Source organism: Opisthorchis viverrini (assembly GCF_000715545.1).
Source record: "Opisthorchis viverrini unplaced genomic scaffold opera_v5_5, whole genome shotgun sequence".
In the NCBI taxonomy this organism is placed as follows: Eukaryota; Metazoa; Platyhelminthes; class Trematoda; order Opisthorchiida; family Opisthorchiidae; genus Opisthorchis; species Opisthorchis viverrini.
Window position 1 is genome coordinate 147,638 of NW_008751661.1, and position 20,030 is coordinate 167,667.

At 45.5% G+C, this 20,030-nt stretch overlaps 2 protein-coding genes across 2 annotated transcripts in view; both read right to left on the reverse strand.

The window, feature by feature from the left end:
• The window catches only part of T265_12561 (hypothetical protein), a gene marked incomplete at both ends in the record, with an annotated part of 28,632 nt that extends 19,511 nt beyond the window's left edge, over nucleotides 1–9,121 (reverse strand). The window contains one exon of the mRNA XM_009164385.1: nucleotides 8,800–9,121. Coding sequence (XP_009162649.1) covers nucleotides 8,800–9,121 — 322 coding nt within the window. The remainder of the gene's footprint in view (nucleotides 1–8,799) is intronic.
• A 670-nt stretch (nucleotides 9,122–9,791) lies between these two features.
• Nucleotides 9,792–15,708, reverse strand: T265_12562 (hypothetical protein; the record flags this gene model as incomplete). The annotated part of the gene is made up of 2 exons (XM_009164386.1): nucleotides 9,792–10,003; nucleotides 15,597–15,708. Coding segments are annotated over 2 exons (324 nt in total), but the record flags the coding sequence as incomplete, so codon positions are not given.
• Nucleotides 15,709–20,030: the final 4,322 nt, after the last annotated feature.

A 20,030-nucleotide genomic window follows, 5' to 3' on the forward strand; every position in this document is an offset into this window, starting at 1 on the left:
CGTTTTTACCATTCTCCGGACTCTCACGCAGCGTCGGTCACGACAAAGCCATGCGGGGAGCCTGAGTGACAGGCGCCTTCGGAAGAACTATAAGTGCATCACTTTGATGTGCGGCAAAACCAATGGAACCATGTTTTTTTCTAATTTTCAACCTACACCACCATCGACTTCCAACTAGTCAAGCATCTTCACCGGACGTCTGGCAAACCGATCACATGGTTCAAACGTGAACACGTTCACCTTTCACAGGCAATAAGTTAGGTTCGTTCAGCATATGCTGGGGAAGTATCGGAAACACGCTCACCTCGCATGTCAGATATTGGCACAATTAAGGATGTGCACTGTTGATCAGCTCTAATTAGAGCGAAACCCGAGTCCAGTGCTTTTCTGCCTTGTTGTGAACTCAAAAGAATAGTTGCGCCAAGACAGGAACCGGACTGCTTTTAAAAGAGGGTGGCGTGAATCCGAATTCCACAAATCCCGCACCACCTAAAGCGAATAGTCCTCAGTTTCCATCCAACAGTACTAGTTCACCACCATCGACTTCACACGAGTCAAAATTTTCACTCCATCATGTGCTCCATTCCATATGAATAAAAATATGGTCTTCTCAGGAACTCCGTATCCTGTACATCTGGCTACATGCAAGCGAATGTGTTTTGTGTGTAGGGTGTCTGCGATTTAGGGGATAATTTGAGCTCAAACTATAAAAAGGAATACTTCGGCGTCCGTGTATGCAGGATATTTATTTTTCGCGGGCGAAGTTGCAAAGTAAACCTCGTAGGATCAGGGGGATTTGGTCGGGACGGTTCAAATGTTGGGCGAGATGGCTCAGTGGTTAGAGCGTGAATTTGCTAACCGGAAGGTTTGTGGTTCGAACCTGACCTCTGCCTCCCGACTTCCCCTGTCTGGGCTTGGGCAACCTGGCAGTATTCCGACCCTCATGCTTCCTTCTGGTGACTAGGCAGTTAGGCACCGAANNNGCTGATTGATTATCTACTACAAGTGGTTAGGTGTCCTGCAAACACCACTTAAGAGAAGAAACAGCCTTTGGTGATTGAGGTCCCCTAATAATAATTATTATAAATAATAATAACACTCGTTCGGCTGACACTCTTTCGGCGTCTAACTGCCTTGACACTGGAAGGAAGCACGAAGGCTGGGCTCAAGCCGAGACAGGAGCAGTTGAGGTGCAGAGGTTAGGGTCGAACCAAGGACCTTCCGGTTACTAAGTTCGCGCCTTAATTATTGAGCTATATCGAGCTGGAGGTCACTAAGGCAGCCCTCTGGCGGTCTGCACAACACTAAATGCAAAATAGATAGCAGATTCCTACCTGACGACTGAACAATCCGACAAAGACTTGATATTCTCGTATAAAACCGAATCTATACACACCGTCAACCGACCGGAATCTCGGTCATTGTACCAAAACACTGTTTTATTGGATGGGCGGGCTCACCATCCAAAATTGAATCCCAATGAAAGCGTCTGGGGAATCATTATGGGGCGAATGTATGAAAGCGATCGTAACCGTCACACAATTGCATGGCAAGCTCCAAAAATGTATCCCGCACTCGTGAAGTAGTCAGTTTCACAATCAAATTGTTTTGGTCGTAAAAACGTTTCGCATCCTCATAGCACGTTGTGTGACGTTCCCACGGGATTTCGCGCCCAATCGCAGCAGCTCTCAAGTCTCACGATCTCAAAATCGAAGGGCACAGAGTAGGTGGGGTCGTAATATCATCACTGTGTGCGTTACAATAAATAGTTCACCGATCATGGGCGAAAAAAAGAATTCACATTCATGTGCGCGAAGTAAGAAGTGAAGGCTGATCGAGGACACTAGCTCTCAGAAATGACTGCGGTTTTTACACACAGGTATTTCGCTCGTAACTAGAGCTGAGGACTCCGTCCGTTCCATTCGATGAGACGCTACTAGGTACGCTACAGATTTTCTTTGAACGAAAGTTGAGTGGCTCATTTGCTCTTAGTCTCACAGCAAAGAGGTGTCCAATCAATCACATATGATCAGAAAGATTGAAAAGAACACGGTTGTCATGGCTACAAACGACGACAGCCCTTCCGTGAGAATCGATTTTGAGATATCCTGTACCGAAAACTGTTCGGTGTAGTAAATCCAGCGATGGCTTTACCAAACGCGTACTTGTTCACATGATAAGAACGTAAGCCTCATATCAATGGGCGTGTATAGCGATCAGCCCTCACGCAATCAACCTAGAGTATTCCGTTCCTTAGACAGGGCGGACTGGTAAGAAGGGGGAATAGGAATCCTCTTAAGTGCAACCATTCCTCAAAGTGAAGTGGTTATTCGCACTTCCATGGTTGGTGTGTTTACCGATTCGGCTGCGCTTTCGGTTGACGCTTTCTGGGGAACCCCGAAAACAGTTATCGATTGTTTGTAAAATGATTGACGCAAAACTGAGGGTAGTGAAAAAGGTGTTCTGATGTGGCATGAAAATTCAATGCGTATTGGCCAGAGGACACCACATCGAGATTACATGGTTGACTACAACCCATTTGTGGTGGACTACAGTAAGAATGTTCACCAAATCACTGTAATAAGCGAAAGCGCAGGACCAGACAGAGACGATCGAAATCTCATTCGTCCTATTTGCCTGCAGGGGCCGAGATGGCCTAAGTGGTTAGAGCGCGAATTTACTGACCGGAAAGTCCGTGGTTCGAATCCGACTTCCGCCACTCGACTTCCCCTGTCTAGGCTTGGGCAACCTGGCAGTATTCCAGCCCTCGTGCTTCTTTCGGGTGGCATGGTAGCTAGACACCGAAAGGGTGCTACAGCTGAACGCTTTCTTTGATTTGCCTGCCTCATGCGTTCAAAACGCACTACACCTATGTAACAAGTTGGAGGAGAGGTACCACCCACATGCAGCTATGTTTGCATTGATGATATAACCCCTTGGTACTTTGCAAATGTGACACCATGGCCCGTGATATAGTCCCAACTACCAACTTGTGGGGTTGATGGCAAAACTTACTGTGTTACTACTCCCAAAATGAGCCACCTACCTCAAAGCATCTCTTCTAGGAATTCCTATTCCCCGTGGAAATGACTGATATGTCATCTCCCCTGTGCATAGTCCGCGGAATGAGCTTGATGTACAATGTCGAGTGTTGTGGAAATATGATGGCGCAAGCTAGTCGTTTTCCAAACATATGCAATTTTTGTTTTCTTCCTGAGAAGAAGCAGAGTGCTGCAAAATAGTCGCGATGACTGGAGACCAGCTGGGGGTCTGATAAACGCGGAACATCCGCACCTAAGCACTTCATCAGAAACAGATGTCTGATAAACCAGTCGGTTTTGATATACTTGTATATGGAAAGGCAATCAGACGGTTGACTTGAAAGTCAAATCGGTCGGTATGGGCCTTCCTTAAAGTGGACGCTGGTGATTCACCGCAACGGCTGTTCAAACTGCATGACATTGAATTGTCCCAGACACCCAGCCACTTGTGGTTGAGAGACGATGACGGGTGTGAAGGGATACTTTGTGTCGACGAGACGCAGTCAACATGCGGTGACGCATAATTTGCCCACGGCAATAAAAAAGCATGAAAAGTTTTGCGGTACAGAGGGCCATCAAACTAAATTTATATTTGCTTAGATAATGTTACAAGTTAGCACGGGCATATTTTAGGCGCCGGTGATCCGATGTCCAATAGCCTATCATGTCCACCTAGTGCAAGGCCACTCATGATTAGGTTTGAAAATAATGCTTTTTGAAAAGCCAGCACCCAACGAAGACTGTATGACTTGCCAGATGCAAAAGAGAGCAAGAGAGAGAAGTCGTGGACCGTTTCCGTATCAACTATATCTGCCCACAAGGCTACCGACACATCTGTACCGAGACACCAGATATTGATATACATTACGTCATCATCAACGACAGCATGACATCAGTGCTCAACACCGATGCTTCACTGCCATACAACCATGACTTATTTGAAAGCCTTATTGTAAAGAAAAGAATAAAGGTGGACGGGGGAGGGACTTAGTGCTAGCTTAACACAATCATTCCGAGGTGCCTACACCTCCAGACATTCACTCAGGCAATCTGGATAGAAACTGACAACAAGAACGCCACTGACATCGGTTGGCAGCCATCTCTTGTAGTGTCTCCAACCAGGCACAGTGAGGATCACGCGGTCCCCATCCTGGAAGGCGAGTAGCACCGACAGCACCCAAGCGTTTCGTGATCTCCTTCATACTCCTCTACCAGGTCATGGGTTGGCCACCCCTCTGTTTACGCCACTCCGAATTGGGCGTGGAAAACAGTACTCTCTTCGGCAAACGATGGTTCGGCATGCGTAAAACATGCCCCAACCAACGCAGCTTCTGGTGCGGGACACATTCTTCAATGGAAGTACCCGTTACACAACCGAAAACACGCTTTCTAACTGCCTCGTTACGGATTCGCACGCAAAATTCCCAGCACTATGCAAAGAGGTAGCAATCTCGTCCCAGTCTGAGTTCACATCTGACGGTGGAGCACTTGGAAGAGACTCTAGAAGACGATTCTTGTAAGTTCGTCTGACATCCGGATCATTACGTAACCAAGTACAGTAAGTAATCTGGAGTGCGCTGAGTATCACAAAGAGAAGCACCTATCCTTTAAAGCGTATCACTTACCAGATCACCGCAAAAGCTAAGCAACCGAATATGCATCCATTTTTTCAGACCCTTCACTCACTGATTTCAGCTTAATTTAGTCTGGATAAAATAAGCGCATTCCTCAGTAGTGGATACAGCAAAGTTCTCCAGCGTGCACGACACACTTGGACAACGGTGTACATAGAACTGCATGGGCAGAAGTGTGCAAAGTCAGCAGAAACCTGGAGTCGGATAAGGTGAGCCAAGAGTACCGGACAGGGTCATGCATAGACGTCAGGAGGTGTATCTGATTATGTACTTTAGTGCTCGTTCCTCAAGGAAGCACCGGCACCGAGAAACTGAGTGCATCCAAAATCACTGCCTCGATAAGGGGTGCCCCCTCTAAAGAGGGATTAGATACTGTACCGTAGGCTTCTGCGTCTATTATGTGTACACACATAGAGTGACTGAATCCAGCGTACCAAAACGTCTTTATGGATGTTCCACTGGGTAGAAAAAGTTGTCGTTCGATTAACAGTCGAGGTAGTGAAACTAGCGTTTATGGTCCGAACGCGCGTTATTTTTGGCCTGAAATCTATCATATGTCGCCGGTACCTATAGAGTTGTAGTTTTTATATGGGGCGATTCCAATTGATTTATACAGATCAGGGGAGTGCGTCTTTCACAGCGATGATCTTCGTATGGGAGTCTTACAAGCAAAGAACACCATATCACGCTCCTTGCTTGTGTCCCATTGCACCACTAGCCGAGGTTAGTTGATACCTATTTTGTCCTCATGAGTAATAAAAAGGGTTCATCTCACACAAAAAAGTAAGGTGTCTCGTGACTGTATGTACGTGTAGGAAGATCCACGTGACTAGGTAAGGTGGTTTCCTGACAGGCTACTCGTCGCTCAAAGGGAGTGTTCAAGGGATGCGCACTCGAAACGACTCTCATTGAGGAAACAGCATGGATTAATTCGATAACTATTCACTAACTCAAAAGTTTCAGTCGATTTAGATAGCGAACACAGTAAATCCTGTCTCGACACATCAGATAATAATATTGGGCCTTTCGGGGCCTGCAAATGCTGTGCCGTGTATGGCTGCCCCTATCCGCTCAGAAGGAACAGAGAAAGCAACTGGAAGAATACAATACATCATCAGTAGCGCTTGGTAAGTTTAAATTGATGGCACACGGCTGCGACATCCGTAAAGCAGAGGAATGGCTCAACAGTTAAATTTTCCTGCCACACCTCGATTTTAAGCCCGTAAATTACCACACCCAACCCGTGCAGTATGTTGTTGTCTCGAGACGCGGCACACATTTGCGGCCGCACACCGCGTCGACACATTCATGGCCATGGATCGTCACATTAGCGGTGACGGCAGTAAATTATCACACCAAGAAATTTCTCATCCTTTTTGTCACAGTGCAAACTCGGTAAGACGCTAATTTACTGGCTCAGTTGACGGGAATCGGGGTACAACATGCATGTAGGTGGATTTACGAAGTTCTGTACTACCGACGTTCAAGACGTCGGGAAAGCCAATCATGTCACTCAAATGCTAACATGTTCACATGCCCACAAGCGATAATTTCGGCACCTCCAGCATGGGCTGGTAAAGTAGTCACAACACGCTTGCATCGCCCGGGTTGTCCCGGGTTCATATCTCGGAACTGTCGATGAGCTCTAATTAGAGCAAAACTCGAGTCCACTGCTCCCCATGTTTGGTGCCAGCACAGGAGTGCTGTTCACATAAAGGTGATAGGAATGCAAATCTCGACCGGCCCAGGAGAATTACAGTACAGTAAATCCCAATTGTTATTGCTCCCATTATGTAAGGTTACCAAGGTTCAAACCAGGAGAGAAAAGCGGCGATGTGATACGCCCTTGGGCAACTCAGCAGATCCCATGGGCGTGTTGGTCTCTAGTCCTCGACTTCACCGACATACGGTGACTAATAGGCGTGTGTGCATACCAAATCAGGCAGACATAAAGTGGATAGGGGGTTGATCCTCGTATAAACATCAAGTCCGCTATTGTAATTAACGGATCTTCCTTTTAGATCGTGAAACGTCAAAGGATGGTTATCTGACCACTCACTGGTAGTCAGATCTCCAAAGAAATTGATGAATGGATTCAATAAAGGAAACTATTGGATGGTAAAAATAAACATACAAAAGTACACAGTCATGGATAGTTTGGGTGTCACATTAGCGGGCCACTGATCACAACGGAAAAAAAACTTGTTTGGGAATAACTCTTGACCCAGAATGACGCACATCAGGACAACGTTAGGAGACAAAGCCGAAGCGTTACTAGAAACACCTATTTTCTTTACACTAACACCACAGCCGTCTCCATAAATGGATTACTGTAGTTTTATTGCACGAAATTAGGCTAAGCCAGCTGTGCTAATGCGCCTATTTATCACGGACTAAGCGTCACCGGATGCTCCCCTTCTCAAGTATCCACGTAGTGCAGCATGCGACTATCAGGGCTGCCCATCGCAGATACCCGCGTACGGCTGGATATAAACAAGGCCAAACACGTACCTTGCCCAGAAAGGCGAACCAATTTCAAATTTTCTGTTTTTAGTCCGGACTTGTCGGTACATGATGAAGAATGTCCGCTGGTCAAAGATTTACGAACATCAACAGCTGTAGGCACCACTCCAGATGGAAGCGGCTGGGAGAAGCAAAAACTTGAGTGTGTACGTGTGTGTGGGCATTAGCGAAGACAGCTACACGAACAGTGGTGGCGACCGCGGGTGTCACGATTTATTGCAAAAACATCCTCACCACAAGCGGTTTTGCCTCGTATCGGGTTTGCATGACTCGACCTCTGTTCCGATTCGAACACCATAACAATGAAGAGATAACTTGGTCTTGAGTGAGAGAGGAACTGTTTTTGAAGTAACAATCTAGATACAAAAGTTCGGGTACATTGGGAACCTCCACAATGGTTTACAAAAGGTCACAAGAGGTTTTGAGTCAATTCAAATACTACATAGTAAAATAACCAGTGCTGGGTTGCCAGGCTCTTCAGACAGCTCCGCAAACTGGATCCAATTCTGTGCGAATGAACGCATCGTTCAGAACTTTGGTTGGTGAGAACTTGTGACTAATTCCCACATGGTATTTCTGGAACTGTTTCTGTGCAATGTCGTCCTACATAAACTTGTAGAATGAGCGTTTCAAGATATAGGAAGTCATTAGGAAGGTGAGGTCTTACGTGACAAATACTGATGGCCACTGTTCTCTTTGAGATCGCAGTGGAAATGCCAAATGACGGATGTGCCAAGGGTCCGAATGGGGTAGGTGCATTAACATCAGGTAGCCCGAATCAAAGGTAGAGTTTGCGAAATTGCAAGACTCCTGATACTGTCGATCCAGACAGCCAAATAAAAAACCACGATGACACCGACTTGGATATCAACCATTGTCCCCCGAAATTCTATAAGCTAAGCGAGAACATCCGACAGATTGTGTTATCCGAAAGGACATACCACCTTGCGAAACTCTTCCTCAGCGACAAAGGTAATCCAATATTGACGCCTCACTACTCTGAAATCCCAACAAGATAATTCTTTGGTAGAAATACGAGAGCATTGCAAAGCGATGTACCCAATGCTAAATCAAACCTACTATTATGAGCTACCCGTATCGCCCAAAATGCTGGAGAAAACTTACAAATATTTTACTGGTAAATTCGACTCGCGGTCTCACCACGAATCGCACCGGCGATGGAAACAGTTTATGTGAAAAAAAAACTTTCAAGGGTCTTCTTAAATGTCGTATACTATTTCGCCCATTTGAATGCCAAAACATAAAGCATTGGATAAATTTATGCGGACTTTGTAGACCTGGAAAAATGACAAGTAGCGTAGACGGACAGCGTGAAAAAAATGTGAAACTAGGAAATTCCAGAGTTTTCAGTTTCCATGGTCCTCTCCAACTCTTAGCGAGTTACTTGAAAAGAACCAAGTATGCACACCTCTCCGTGTGTTCCTCCTTCATCACCTATACGTTATCGAGAGCTCAAGTACGCAAAGAAGCTAAGCTGGTCAAATAGCAGTACACTGTTCCTTTACTTTTACTGCAAGCTGACAAACTTTGAATAAGAAAAGTATTCATAAAACGTCTTGATAGCAAACGAGCCAACTTACCATGGACCACCAAATGTTGTCGAGTCAGATTGGCCGCATATACACAGAACCAATCGCCTCGATCTGCCCAAGAAACCGAATTTATGTACAATTTGTAAGTGGTTGCTTGAAGCCAGTTGTTCGGCTCACATTCCAAGTGATATTTGTTTTTCTGGTACGTTTGGCATTTCTCCGAAATCCCCACATCCTTACGTTTGAACAAGACAGCATAGTCAAGCGGACGTTTGAAACCTTTGACCTGACATGTCAGAATGACCTTCTGGCCCAGTAGAACAGGTTGGTTCGCGGGTATTACGGTAAGCGAAAAATGTGTTGATCCAAGACCTGTGTATAATGCACAGATTCAAAATGAACGAATATGAGTCCCAAAGCAATTTCGGACCAAGGATGAATCATAGTGCTAACTAGACACGTCGTAGGTAAAGTGACAAGGTGAGGGGGAAGATGCGAGTCCGTTCAATGAAAGCGTTTATGAAATTGGCAGGCAAATTTGCAGAGGTCCTGTGAAAGGCAAATAAGGGTGATATCTCTGTCTCGTTGAGCGCCAAATCAGGCGACGATGAACGGAGTGAAGTAGGACCCTCAGAGGGGTATTGCAGCCTGAAACTATACTTAGAGAGACAAAGAGCCGTTAAACAATCAAATAAGAGTTCACATCAAATGTCTGTCTTCTGAGGACCTCACAGAGCATGGTCAATTCTTATTCGCACATTGCTATTATATCAGGATGAGTGCTGAAATAGACTTCGCTTTAGCTCGCGCGATCTGGTTGAAAAGGTTGTTCAACGCAAAATGTCAGTTAATAGTTTAAAGACAGCTATTGAGTATCGATAAGCATTGGGTGAACTCGAGGGCGCGTGGACACATACATAGTGAACAGCTGAGTAAAGCCTGTGTTTAGCAGTTCTGGAAAGTGTTTTGAAAATTAGGCGATTTATAAACCAAACGAAGAACAATGAGGACTTGTTACTGTTGCTACTATTTATTACTGCACAAGTGCGCCACTGATTGGGGGTTTGGTCCATAAATCGTTCAGCTGCAGCCCCCTTTCGGTGCCTAGCTGGCTTGCCAACGGAAGGAGGCAGGATGGCTGGAATACCGCTTGATTGCTCAAGCATGGACAGGAGCAGACGAGATGCTGAACCACGAACCTTCCGTTCCATGAGCTGGCGCCTTAACCACTGAGCTACCTCGAGCTCCATAACTGTCAGGGGTAATCAGCTGGCGCCTAACCACTGAGCTCCCTCGAGCTCCATAACTGTCAGGGGTAATCAGCTTTTCTTGGACCCCAAGAGATGGGCAAGAATATTCCGATCAAAGATAGTCTGGCCAGCAATACATCCAGTTGGGAGATTCTAACTTCTATGTCTACAGGGGGTACCAGCGGCAATTGATCGGTTGTACATGCGTCCTTTCACAGAAGGGTTGGTGTCTCAGCGCTCTACAGGTGTTGAAGATTGTCTAATGCGATTTCGGGCCTTCACACAGTGATCCTAGAGGTTATATCTTATTTCGCGGCTATCCGACTTCTTGGTAGACGAAGTTATCGGCAGCCCGAAGCGTTTCGTTCATAATTGATGGCACGACTGTAGGCCCGGACCGGTCCCGAGTAACCACTTTCCACTTTGATGGTAATGCATTTCATATCAGTTTATTCTCGTTGCCAAGCGGCTGTGTTCTGCATAATATGTAAACCGTTCCTAACCGCAATGATAGTCAAGATTACAGTCAGTATTCCTGATCCTGCTAGATAGGGTTCTAATGTTCCTCATTAGTAATAGTAAACGGTTGGAAGAGTTGTCCGTACACTTGGCTCGACCGATGCTTCCCTGTCAAGTGTTCAGCACATGCTGAATAGCTTGACTGGTGTTGTCCATTACCTCAGGCGATCCCATAGAGACGTTCCGTTCACAACGCCGAATGCAACCGAGAAAAACGATGATCAATGGACACTGGTAAGTGTGTAGAAGTTGCTGTCATATGGAGATTCGTTCAATGCAGCCTTGTCAACACAAAAGCTAGTTTGTTAATCACGACCCAAGAGTTAATAGAGCGGTTAACAGTGGAGGAACAGAAGTTGAGCAAATGATAGTGGTCACCAAGACTTTCGATGCTAAATATATGCAGCTGATCCAATGGAGATTTGGAGTCTACTCGATACCTCAGTGTATATGGACGGAACAATCAAAACAGACCGTCTGGCTGGTAGTTTTTTTCCGGTACCCGGATGCTGGTGAGTTAGTGAAACAGAGCGTCTCGTCTAGCCTGAAATATTTTAGCGAGGATCTCATCTACACCGGATGCACAGTATACCCCGAGCATTGTGCCGAAAGTTTATCATACACTAGTCACGTACGAAGGAACCTGTAGATTTGCGCCCATTCAAGCAGACCCATGAAACCCGGTCACATCAGAAACGCAAAGGAATGGTTCGCGTCCGGAAATTACACCAATAATGTCACAAAATTTCAAATTCTACACCTCCCTTATAGTAGTTGTCAGAATGGAAAACGTTTATAAAAGCGGCTCAGAAGTCTTCGAATCGAGAAGGAACATCCAACAACCTCTTTCCCTAACAACCTACCTCAAACTAACAGGAAAACGAATGCTTAGACACTTCAGAACCCANACAATCAAAACAGACCGTCTGGCTGGTAGTTTTTTTCCGGTACCCGGATGCTGGTGAGTTAGTGAAACAGAGCGTCTCGTCTAGCCTGAAATATTTTAGCGAGGATCTCATCTACACCGGATGCACAGTATACCCCGAGCATTGTGCCGAAAGTTTACCATACACTAGTCACGTACGAAGGAACCTGTAGATTTGCGCCCATTCAAGCAGACCCATGAAACCCGGTCACATCAGAAACGCAAAGGAATGGTTCGCGTCCGGAAATTACACCAATAATGTTACAAAATTTCAAATTCTACACCTCCCTTATAGTTGTCAGAATGGAAAACGTTTATAAAAGCGGTTCAGAAGTCTTCGAATCGAGAAGGAACATCCAACAACCTCGTTCCCTAACAACCTACCTCAAACTAACAGGAAAACGAACGCTTAGACACTTCAGAACCCAGACAAAGAATTCCGAGTATTTAGTGACCAACGACAGAAGAACATTAAGTCCGGAAGCCCTGTAAACATCATAATCCGAAGGTGTCAAAGACAGCTAGTACTCCGATGATGAGGTTAGAAAGGATGGGTGCTAAAGAACAGTCCGGCCTGACACCATTGGAAGTGATGGGCTTGTATGAGAGTTTCTCGCGGACTTGCACCATACTGGAACCATAATCGAACCACAGTCAATCAAACAGACAAAGGCGGTGAGTACGTGGGTGCTTCAACAGTACGTGCGCACGATTATAGCAAATAATCACAGATGCCTACTTGGGGGATGACATAGCTAGGACAAACAAACACTCCATAGGTCCCTCAGCATTCAAGCTGATATCCAACACCATCATCAAACGCTTATCATGGAATATGAACGCCTCAACCCAGCATGTGTTGATGCAGACTGTACCACTCAAGGTCAGTGAGTTGGTTCAGTTGAAAGGGCTTACAGGCTTTTGAGAGTTCGTTCGATTCCATAAACGGCAATGGGCCACACTTGTCTACGAAACATCGTTCTTCCGATACTATAAACAATGTAAAAATTAACCCGGCAGATAATTCCCTTGAACTTTTTCACTACCACGCCAGGGTCGTAAAAAGGGGCATTCCTAAGTAGATGACGCGGAACGAGTTTATAGACGTCAGTGTGGAAACTAAACCGGAAGGGAATATGTCCTTCAAAGAAATTGTCAGCGGAGTGGACAGACCGATACCTAAACAATCTGCGACCGATCGCGGTGTAAACAATCAGAAGCTGCTAAAGTTCCTTCAAAGGAGTATCACAGAGTGACTCATTTATGGAACAAAGCAGACACATTTGATTGAGTACCGTTGTCATATCCAGTATCGGACTTTGATACCTAAAAAACTGGATTTCCTTTCACCTTCAATAAGTGTGCACCTGTTGATCCGGGTGACGAAAATTGACGAGCAAATCCGTGAAAAGGCATTTTGTTAGCTACAATAGCTAATACTGGAATCCTTAGTTAATCTCAATGTTTACTAAAACGGACGGTGTCGCTAAACCTGAGGCCACGGTCAACAGTGAGTTTTCCAAACTAGCTATGATCACGAAGGAGATTCTGTTAGCGATGTTGCGAAATCTCTGGTGTTTGACAGGCATCGAACTTGAGCAAGGTGATGATTATATTTGGAAATTAGGGCCGACAAAATACGTTTTGTCTTCAGCTGAATATACTAATTTGCATACTAGTTCAGTTTTGACGGGAGACTCAACTGGATACCCACTGAATCTCTCGTTTACGATATCCTTCAACTAAGTAAAAAAGGTTGTCGATACTGCATCCACATGATGAGCCCCAACTGCGAGACCAGTTATAGACTGTCGAAGTTTTCAACCTTTCAAGTAGTACCGCGTTTTGTTTTCTCATGCACGTTCTAACTCTGGAGGCGAAAAATTCATAACTGATGTGATTTGAAGCAGGATGAGCATCATTCATATTTTATTAAGCAATCCTAAAATCAGCATTTAAGATGCCATGCACCAAGGCAAAATTTTTGAGATATTGCGTAACGAGGTAATTAAATCTCGATTTTAGAAGTCTAAAAAAGAAGACTTGACAGAAAGGATCCGAGTGGTTCCACAGTGCCGGCGAGGCCAGTGACATTCCATAGGATTGTCACGGATAAGAAAAATACATGGATACCTGTCATGACTACCCTTTGTGTTCACATTGTCGTTTCGAATTAACCATGCTTTCACCTTCACCATCAGCTTATTTACGTCTATTCTGAGACAAATAAACCGCTATTCCTTCTACGCTATTCACTCTTGTTCTCGCGCTCAATCGGGATCGATAGTTCATCCGTAACAATACCACAGCCCAATTCTACGTTCGTTCGTATACTCAAGAATCGCGGCTATATGACAACCTATTGGTGTCTGAAATTGAATTCCAAACAAACCCGAGAGGTAACAGTCAAAAGAAGTGAATATTGCCGCAGCAAAATCATTGTTTTAGAAGTTTTATTATTTAGGGACACCGTACAGCAGTGCAAAGGCATTCCTTCCATCTGAATTGAGTGCGAAAGGAAGGACCCGTCACTAGTGAGGCGAACTAATTTCAACAAAGGCTTGATCAATGGACGATCTTTTTTTACTAAACACGTTTCGTCCTACAAGAAAATATTTTTCCACTGTTAAGTCTTGTTCCTTCACCACAATGACTGCAAGTACTGCTGTGTTTAAGACATCATACATAATCGCCCGTTCTCTACCTCGTACATCATCATCATCATCGACAGCATGACATCAGTGTTCAACACCGATGCTTCACTGCCGTAAAACCATGACTTATTTGAAAGCCTTATTGTAAAGAAAAGCACCGACTGAAACCGTTAGAAGTGCGTGGGCACAAGACTTTGTAAGTAACCTACGTGCCGCTGTTAACAGTGCCATACTTGAGGCATCAGTAACCAGCATTAACCATTATGACACAGAAACTGGAAAAAAGGAAACCAACTCTATAGTAAACCTGCTATGATCGATGGATATAGTCATGCAATAAATTCGCTGCAACGAACATCCCCAAAATTTTCTGCGACATGGCCTCTTCAGTTTATACTGCGATATTTTGTTTCTTTTTTAACTTGGCCTTGTTGTTCTCGTCTTAGTTGCTCCACCACGCCTCATTGTCATAGCACAAACAGAAGCTGGTTGGCAGACCCAGCCACCTAGAGTAATCTAACCTGGCAGTGCGGTCCACTAACTCGGCGCCGTATTGGAATAGAACTGGCACTTGTTTTCGATTTCCGAGATATAATCAGTCAATCACAAGCAAATATTGCCAACCGTTGGTAAATTACTGAGTCACCCTCAATTATGATTTGTTAGAACATTAGTTTCGGGCCGCGAATGCCTGAAACTCTGTACGCCTCACCTTTGAAAACCTTTCGTGAGTGAAACTCTCGAGCATCAGCCCGAGCAATTTTATCTCGGTCGCTTAACCGAGCACCATGACGAGTAATTCAAGTGGCAACCTCCTGCTGTTTAGTCCGACTCTCAAAAGAATATTTTAAGAAAAACAGAACCCCGAAAGATGCACATTGAATCCCGTTAGAAATATACTTCTCCGGGGTCCAAAAAGCTCCATGTTCGGAGGAATTCCCATCCGCTTTGTTAGTATGAGACTGAAATCCTCACTCAGCGTTTGGCTAGCCTTGTGGGTCAGACTTGAGCCAAGAGCTTAAGGCGGAATAATCCAATCAAACAACATCATAATCGCAGAGAGCGCCACACCTGTGTCCAACAATGAGGCTTCGCTGCTGTAAATGTATCGTAGGAAGATGGTTGCACGCGGGCTGATGTACTGCCAAAGCGCCTAAACCCAGACAGAAAGACGATAAGACTCCTCGATAAGTGTCTTTGGCTCCGAAGTCTGACCGCAAGGCAGTGGCGTTTGGCGGGAAATGTCTGCATTACCATTTTCATAAAACGAGTTGCCAAACGTGTTCCAACCCCCAAACTGGAGAGCCAGGAGACTGTTCTGGTAAGACCTCTGACCAGTGACCAACCTGTCAGACTTTGCGAGTGTTGCACGGAGATCCCCAGTAAAGGCCAATGGATCACGGAGGCAAACAAACCACCATACCATGGTAAGGTCAAGTTTCTTCTCAGCTCCTCAACTTTCTGAATCGTCCAGTTGTAACACCGTTTGGTGCCTACCCGAAGGTAGCAGGAGGGCTGGGGTACTGATAGGTTGTCCAAGCCTAGACTGGGGAAGTCGAGATGCGGAAGTCGGATTCAAACCTCGGACCCTCGGGTCGGTAAATTCGCGTTCTAACCACTAAGCCAACTCGCCCTCAACGTTTGCCATGCCTGAAAGGCCCAAGAGGAGCAGCCCAACGGAGTACAATGAGTCAGCGTACTTCGACCACGTACTGCGAAGCGGTGCGGAAGTGAAGTTGTATTGGTCTCGGTGATAGACGTGTAAAGGCAATAAGGTGTTTCTTTCAGGCACCAAGCGTGTTCATATTCATGGAAGCAGCGAGTGCATACCCTCCAGGAACAACGAGATAGAAAAGACCGGACCTAAAGGTCGCATATTCCGATTACCCCCAAGGTTGACCGTGACCAGCAGCGCATTATTCAGTACGGTTGAAACACTTCCAAAACCAAGAAGTTTGGTGACGCTTACAGGGTGGTCGCTGTAATCAGCCGCAGTAGGAATCGAGCAGTAAGGTATACTCCCTGCAACTTCAAGCCAGGCCAACCCCTTGAAGTCAAACTGGTCAGACTATTGCTTTATTGACCCCGGGAAGGGTCCTTCAAGAAGACCACAACAACCACTGCCTCGCGGTTCAAACTTTTGAGTTAGATGCTAAGGGGAAGGGACCAATCACAAAACCTTACATTCTCCCACCGCTTTGTGGTTCGGAATTGTGAGTGGGTACCGCGACAAGCCCCCTTCTTCGACCTGAACACCCGGGAAGTATCATCTGCCGTTTTAGCACTTCTACTTGCCCTCAAACACAGCCCCCTATCGAATGATGAACTGCAGTCAACCCATCGTTTAGTCCCCCAACCAGTCTCATGTCTAAACTATCTTCCAGCAAAATCAATTCAATTCAATTAATCAGTTATTAACCGGGCACAATGGTCTCAGCTGATCGATCACCGGAAATTAGAAGTGCGGGACATACACCCAGGCCTTGGAGGCGATCACATGTTCAGTGAGTTTTGGAAATGAATAGCTACGCATTGAAGGCAATAGCTTTGATGCACCAGCACCACTGGCTGCGCGATTGGACCATTTCCGCAAGTGTCAATGATCACTGATGAGTTGAGTTCCGGGGTCCCCATCCGCGGCGGCAGTTTTCGACCCGACTCACTTTAGTGGTTAGTGTTTTCATACTTGACCGCCAGGGCATACACTGTCCACCTATTGATCACTTCCACAAAAAGTAAAGGCCTAAGTGAAAAGAGCTCATTGAGACAAACCGTCTCCTGGCATGTGCAGTACACGTCCTAATCAGCGTAGCTTATGAAGCGTGAGCAATTCATCTATCATGAAAGACCTCCTCCTTCCCATCTCGCGTACCTGAGCATTGCTAATCTGATGTTCCACCAGATCCGGAGAAAACAACGGTCAATGACATCTTTCGTATGTTCTCTGTGCATAGAGGTCACGTCTTTGATCCATAAAGCCGTATGGAACGCAATGCCGCAGTGCAGACTCAGCCCTTGACAAACTGACGTCACATCGAGGTCATAAGTATGGGAGGTTGGTTTAGGCCACCTTGGCCTTCCCGAATTGAGCAGTAATCTCATCTCTTATCGGTCAAACGGAACTTATACAACTACCCAAGCAAACAAACTTATCTGCCACGACGATTAGCTCATCCGCAATCAAGGGATTTGGGTATGGTCTTACCCAGTCTTGTAGGAGCACTTTAAACTTTGCAGGTGTGAAGGGTGGAGTGTGTCCAGTGAAATACACCAGAATAACCGCTAAGTATACTCAAAAGACCTTAGCCATGTTCAGTATTCATACGTTTTGTCAAGTTGAGAAAAGGGAATCTCAGGCTAAGACATTGTTTTCCCTTTCTGTCGATGAACGTCGCGTCTCCGAAACACGCCTAAAGGACTCCCATTCCAGTCATGTAACTCAAGCCACCTAGGACAAGCTCAAATGTTCCACATTTCACTCTCCGAGTACGTAGTGATCCCGATGCAATGGCTCGTGGCATCTGCGGTGTCTCAAGGCTGAAAACGCCTTCCTGGACTGGATACCAGTAGACAATCCTCTGCGTTGCATGGCTGCTTGGCTCAATGAAGATCAATACAAGTCGATGTAGTAAATGTTTACTTTTGGAGTCAGGATACGCCCAACGGACGGCAGTTCTGAATCTAAGGACGACATTCACCAAGATCTGTCGCGGCTACCTCGGTAAGTAATCTTGATGGGTGGACGATTAAGACCGGATGAAACATAATTAGGTGACCGAGCATACAGAAAACTAAAAGCAACTTCAGTTGTGTGCAGTTGTTCTGTTGGTCTGTTCCTGACCAGTACAAGCTCCCAGTACAAACGCTTACACTGATTTATTTGGAGGCCACCACTACAATGCAGTCATGGACTCGGTTGGATCATTTGGCTATCGGCTGTCGATGGAGAGTCTCATTTGAAGGCTTCGGTTCTCTCTGGGGTACACAATTTGACTCCGACCATGACATTATGCGAGCCCGGTTATTACCTAGACTTACGTCGGCGTTACCCCGCCGAAGCAGAGCAACTCCGTTCAACTTCGACGGGTTTAATTGACTCAACAGTAACCAACTGATCCAGCTGGAGATCTACTGGAAATGAACAATCATTCTAATGAAGATTGGTTGGATTTTGGAAGCGAGTTAAAGAAGCCATGCTTTCAGCTTTTACAGCTATCTGACCAAGCCATCCAACTCGGTGAAACGAAAAGCGGAAAGCGCATCGAATCCATAGCTTTCGATGTGTTGCTGTCCATACTCCCGTTCCTTCAGGTCAATACGCAGTGCAGACTGATGATGTCATCACCTTCAATGCTTAGCTACATCTCCCATTATCCGGTAACCGAAACCATGGCAGCCGCAAACAACGTACCTTTTGTGCATGTTGTTTATCTAGTAAACTTAAAGCTCAACTAAGCCCATCGAAGACAACCGGTATGAATTGACAGTAGTGTCAAATTTTCAAAAAACGGTGAATGTGGCACTCAGAGAGGATTAAGTTTATTCCACTTATAATGAGACTCAATGTAATTCCTCCTTCATCGTATTAAAACAGTCTACGATACATTTGCGCACCCACCTGCATTGAGGACCCTGAACGATCATCATCATTATCATCATCATCATCGACAACATGACATCAGTGTTCAACACCGATGCTTCACTGCCGTACAACCATGACTTATTTGAAAGCCTTATTGTAAAGAAAAGATTTCGATGTGTTGCTGTCCATACTCCCGTTCCTTCAGGTCAATACGCAGTGCAGAGTGATGATGTCATCACCTTCAATGCTTAGCTACATCTCCCATTATCCGGGAACCGAAACCATGGCAGCCGCAAACAACGTACCTTTTGTGCATGTTGTTTATCTAGTAAACTTAAAGCTCAACTAAGCCCATCGAAGACAACCGGTATGAATTGACAGTAGTGTCAAATTTTCAAAAAACGGTGAATGTGGCACTCAGAGAGGATTAAGTTTATTCCACTTATAATGAGACTCAATGTAATTCCTCCTTCATCGTATTAAAACAGTCTATGATACATTTGCTCGAGAGCACCCACCTGCATTCAGGCTAGAGAGAGGCCGCATGATCACAATCTATCAGGTGCTACAAAAACGGCAAACTATAGGCAACCCAAATTTCTGGAACTCCTAAATTTCTAGCGTGCATTTCTCCTTGTTCACTAGTGCGTCCTCCTTGGTTTATTGGTCCAGCAACGAATACCTCGGAAGTTAGTGAACATAGCACCTCATTTGAGTTCTCAATACACGAGAATACTGGGGTGTGAGGAGCATTCCTCTAAATGAAGTTTTGCTGTCAAGGACGTTCATGTTCATGTTCATGCTTATGTTCAAACCTTTTGATTGGAGAGATTGAGGACCCTGAACGATCATCATCATTATCATCATCATCATCGACAACATGACATGAGTATTCAACACCGGTGCTTCACTGCCATACAACCATGACTTATTTGAAAGCCTTATTGTAAAGAAAAGAATAAAGGTGGACGGGGAAGGGACTCAATGCTAGCTTAACACAATCATTCCGAGGTGCCTACACCTCCAGACATTCACTCAGGCAATCTGGATAGAAACTGACAACAAGAACGCCACTGACATCGGTTGGCAGCCATCTCTTGTAGTGTCTCCAACCAGGCACAGTGAGGATCACGCGGTCCCCATCCTGGAAGGATTCCTCTGCCAAGTCAAGGGTTGGCCACCTCTCTGTTTATGCCACTCTGAGTTGGGCATGGAAAACAGCACTCTCTTCGGTAAACGATGGTTCGGCATGCGTAACACATGTCCCAACAACGCAGCTTCTGGTGCTGGACACATTCTTCAATGGAAGTACCCGTTACACAACCGAAAACGCGCTTTCTAACTGCCCT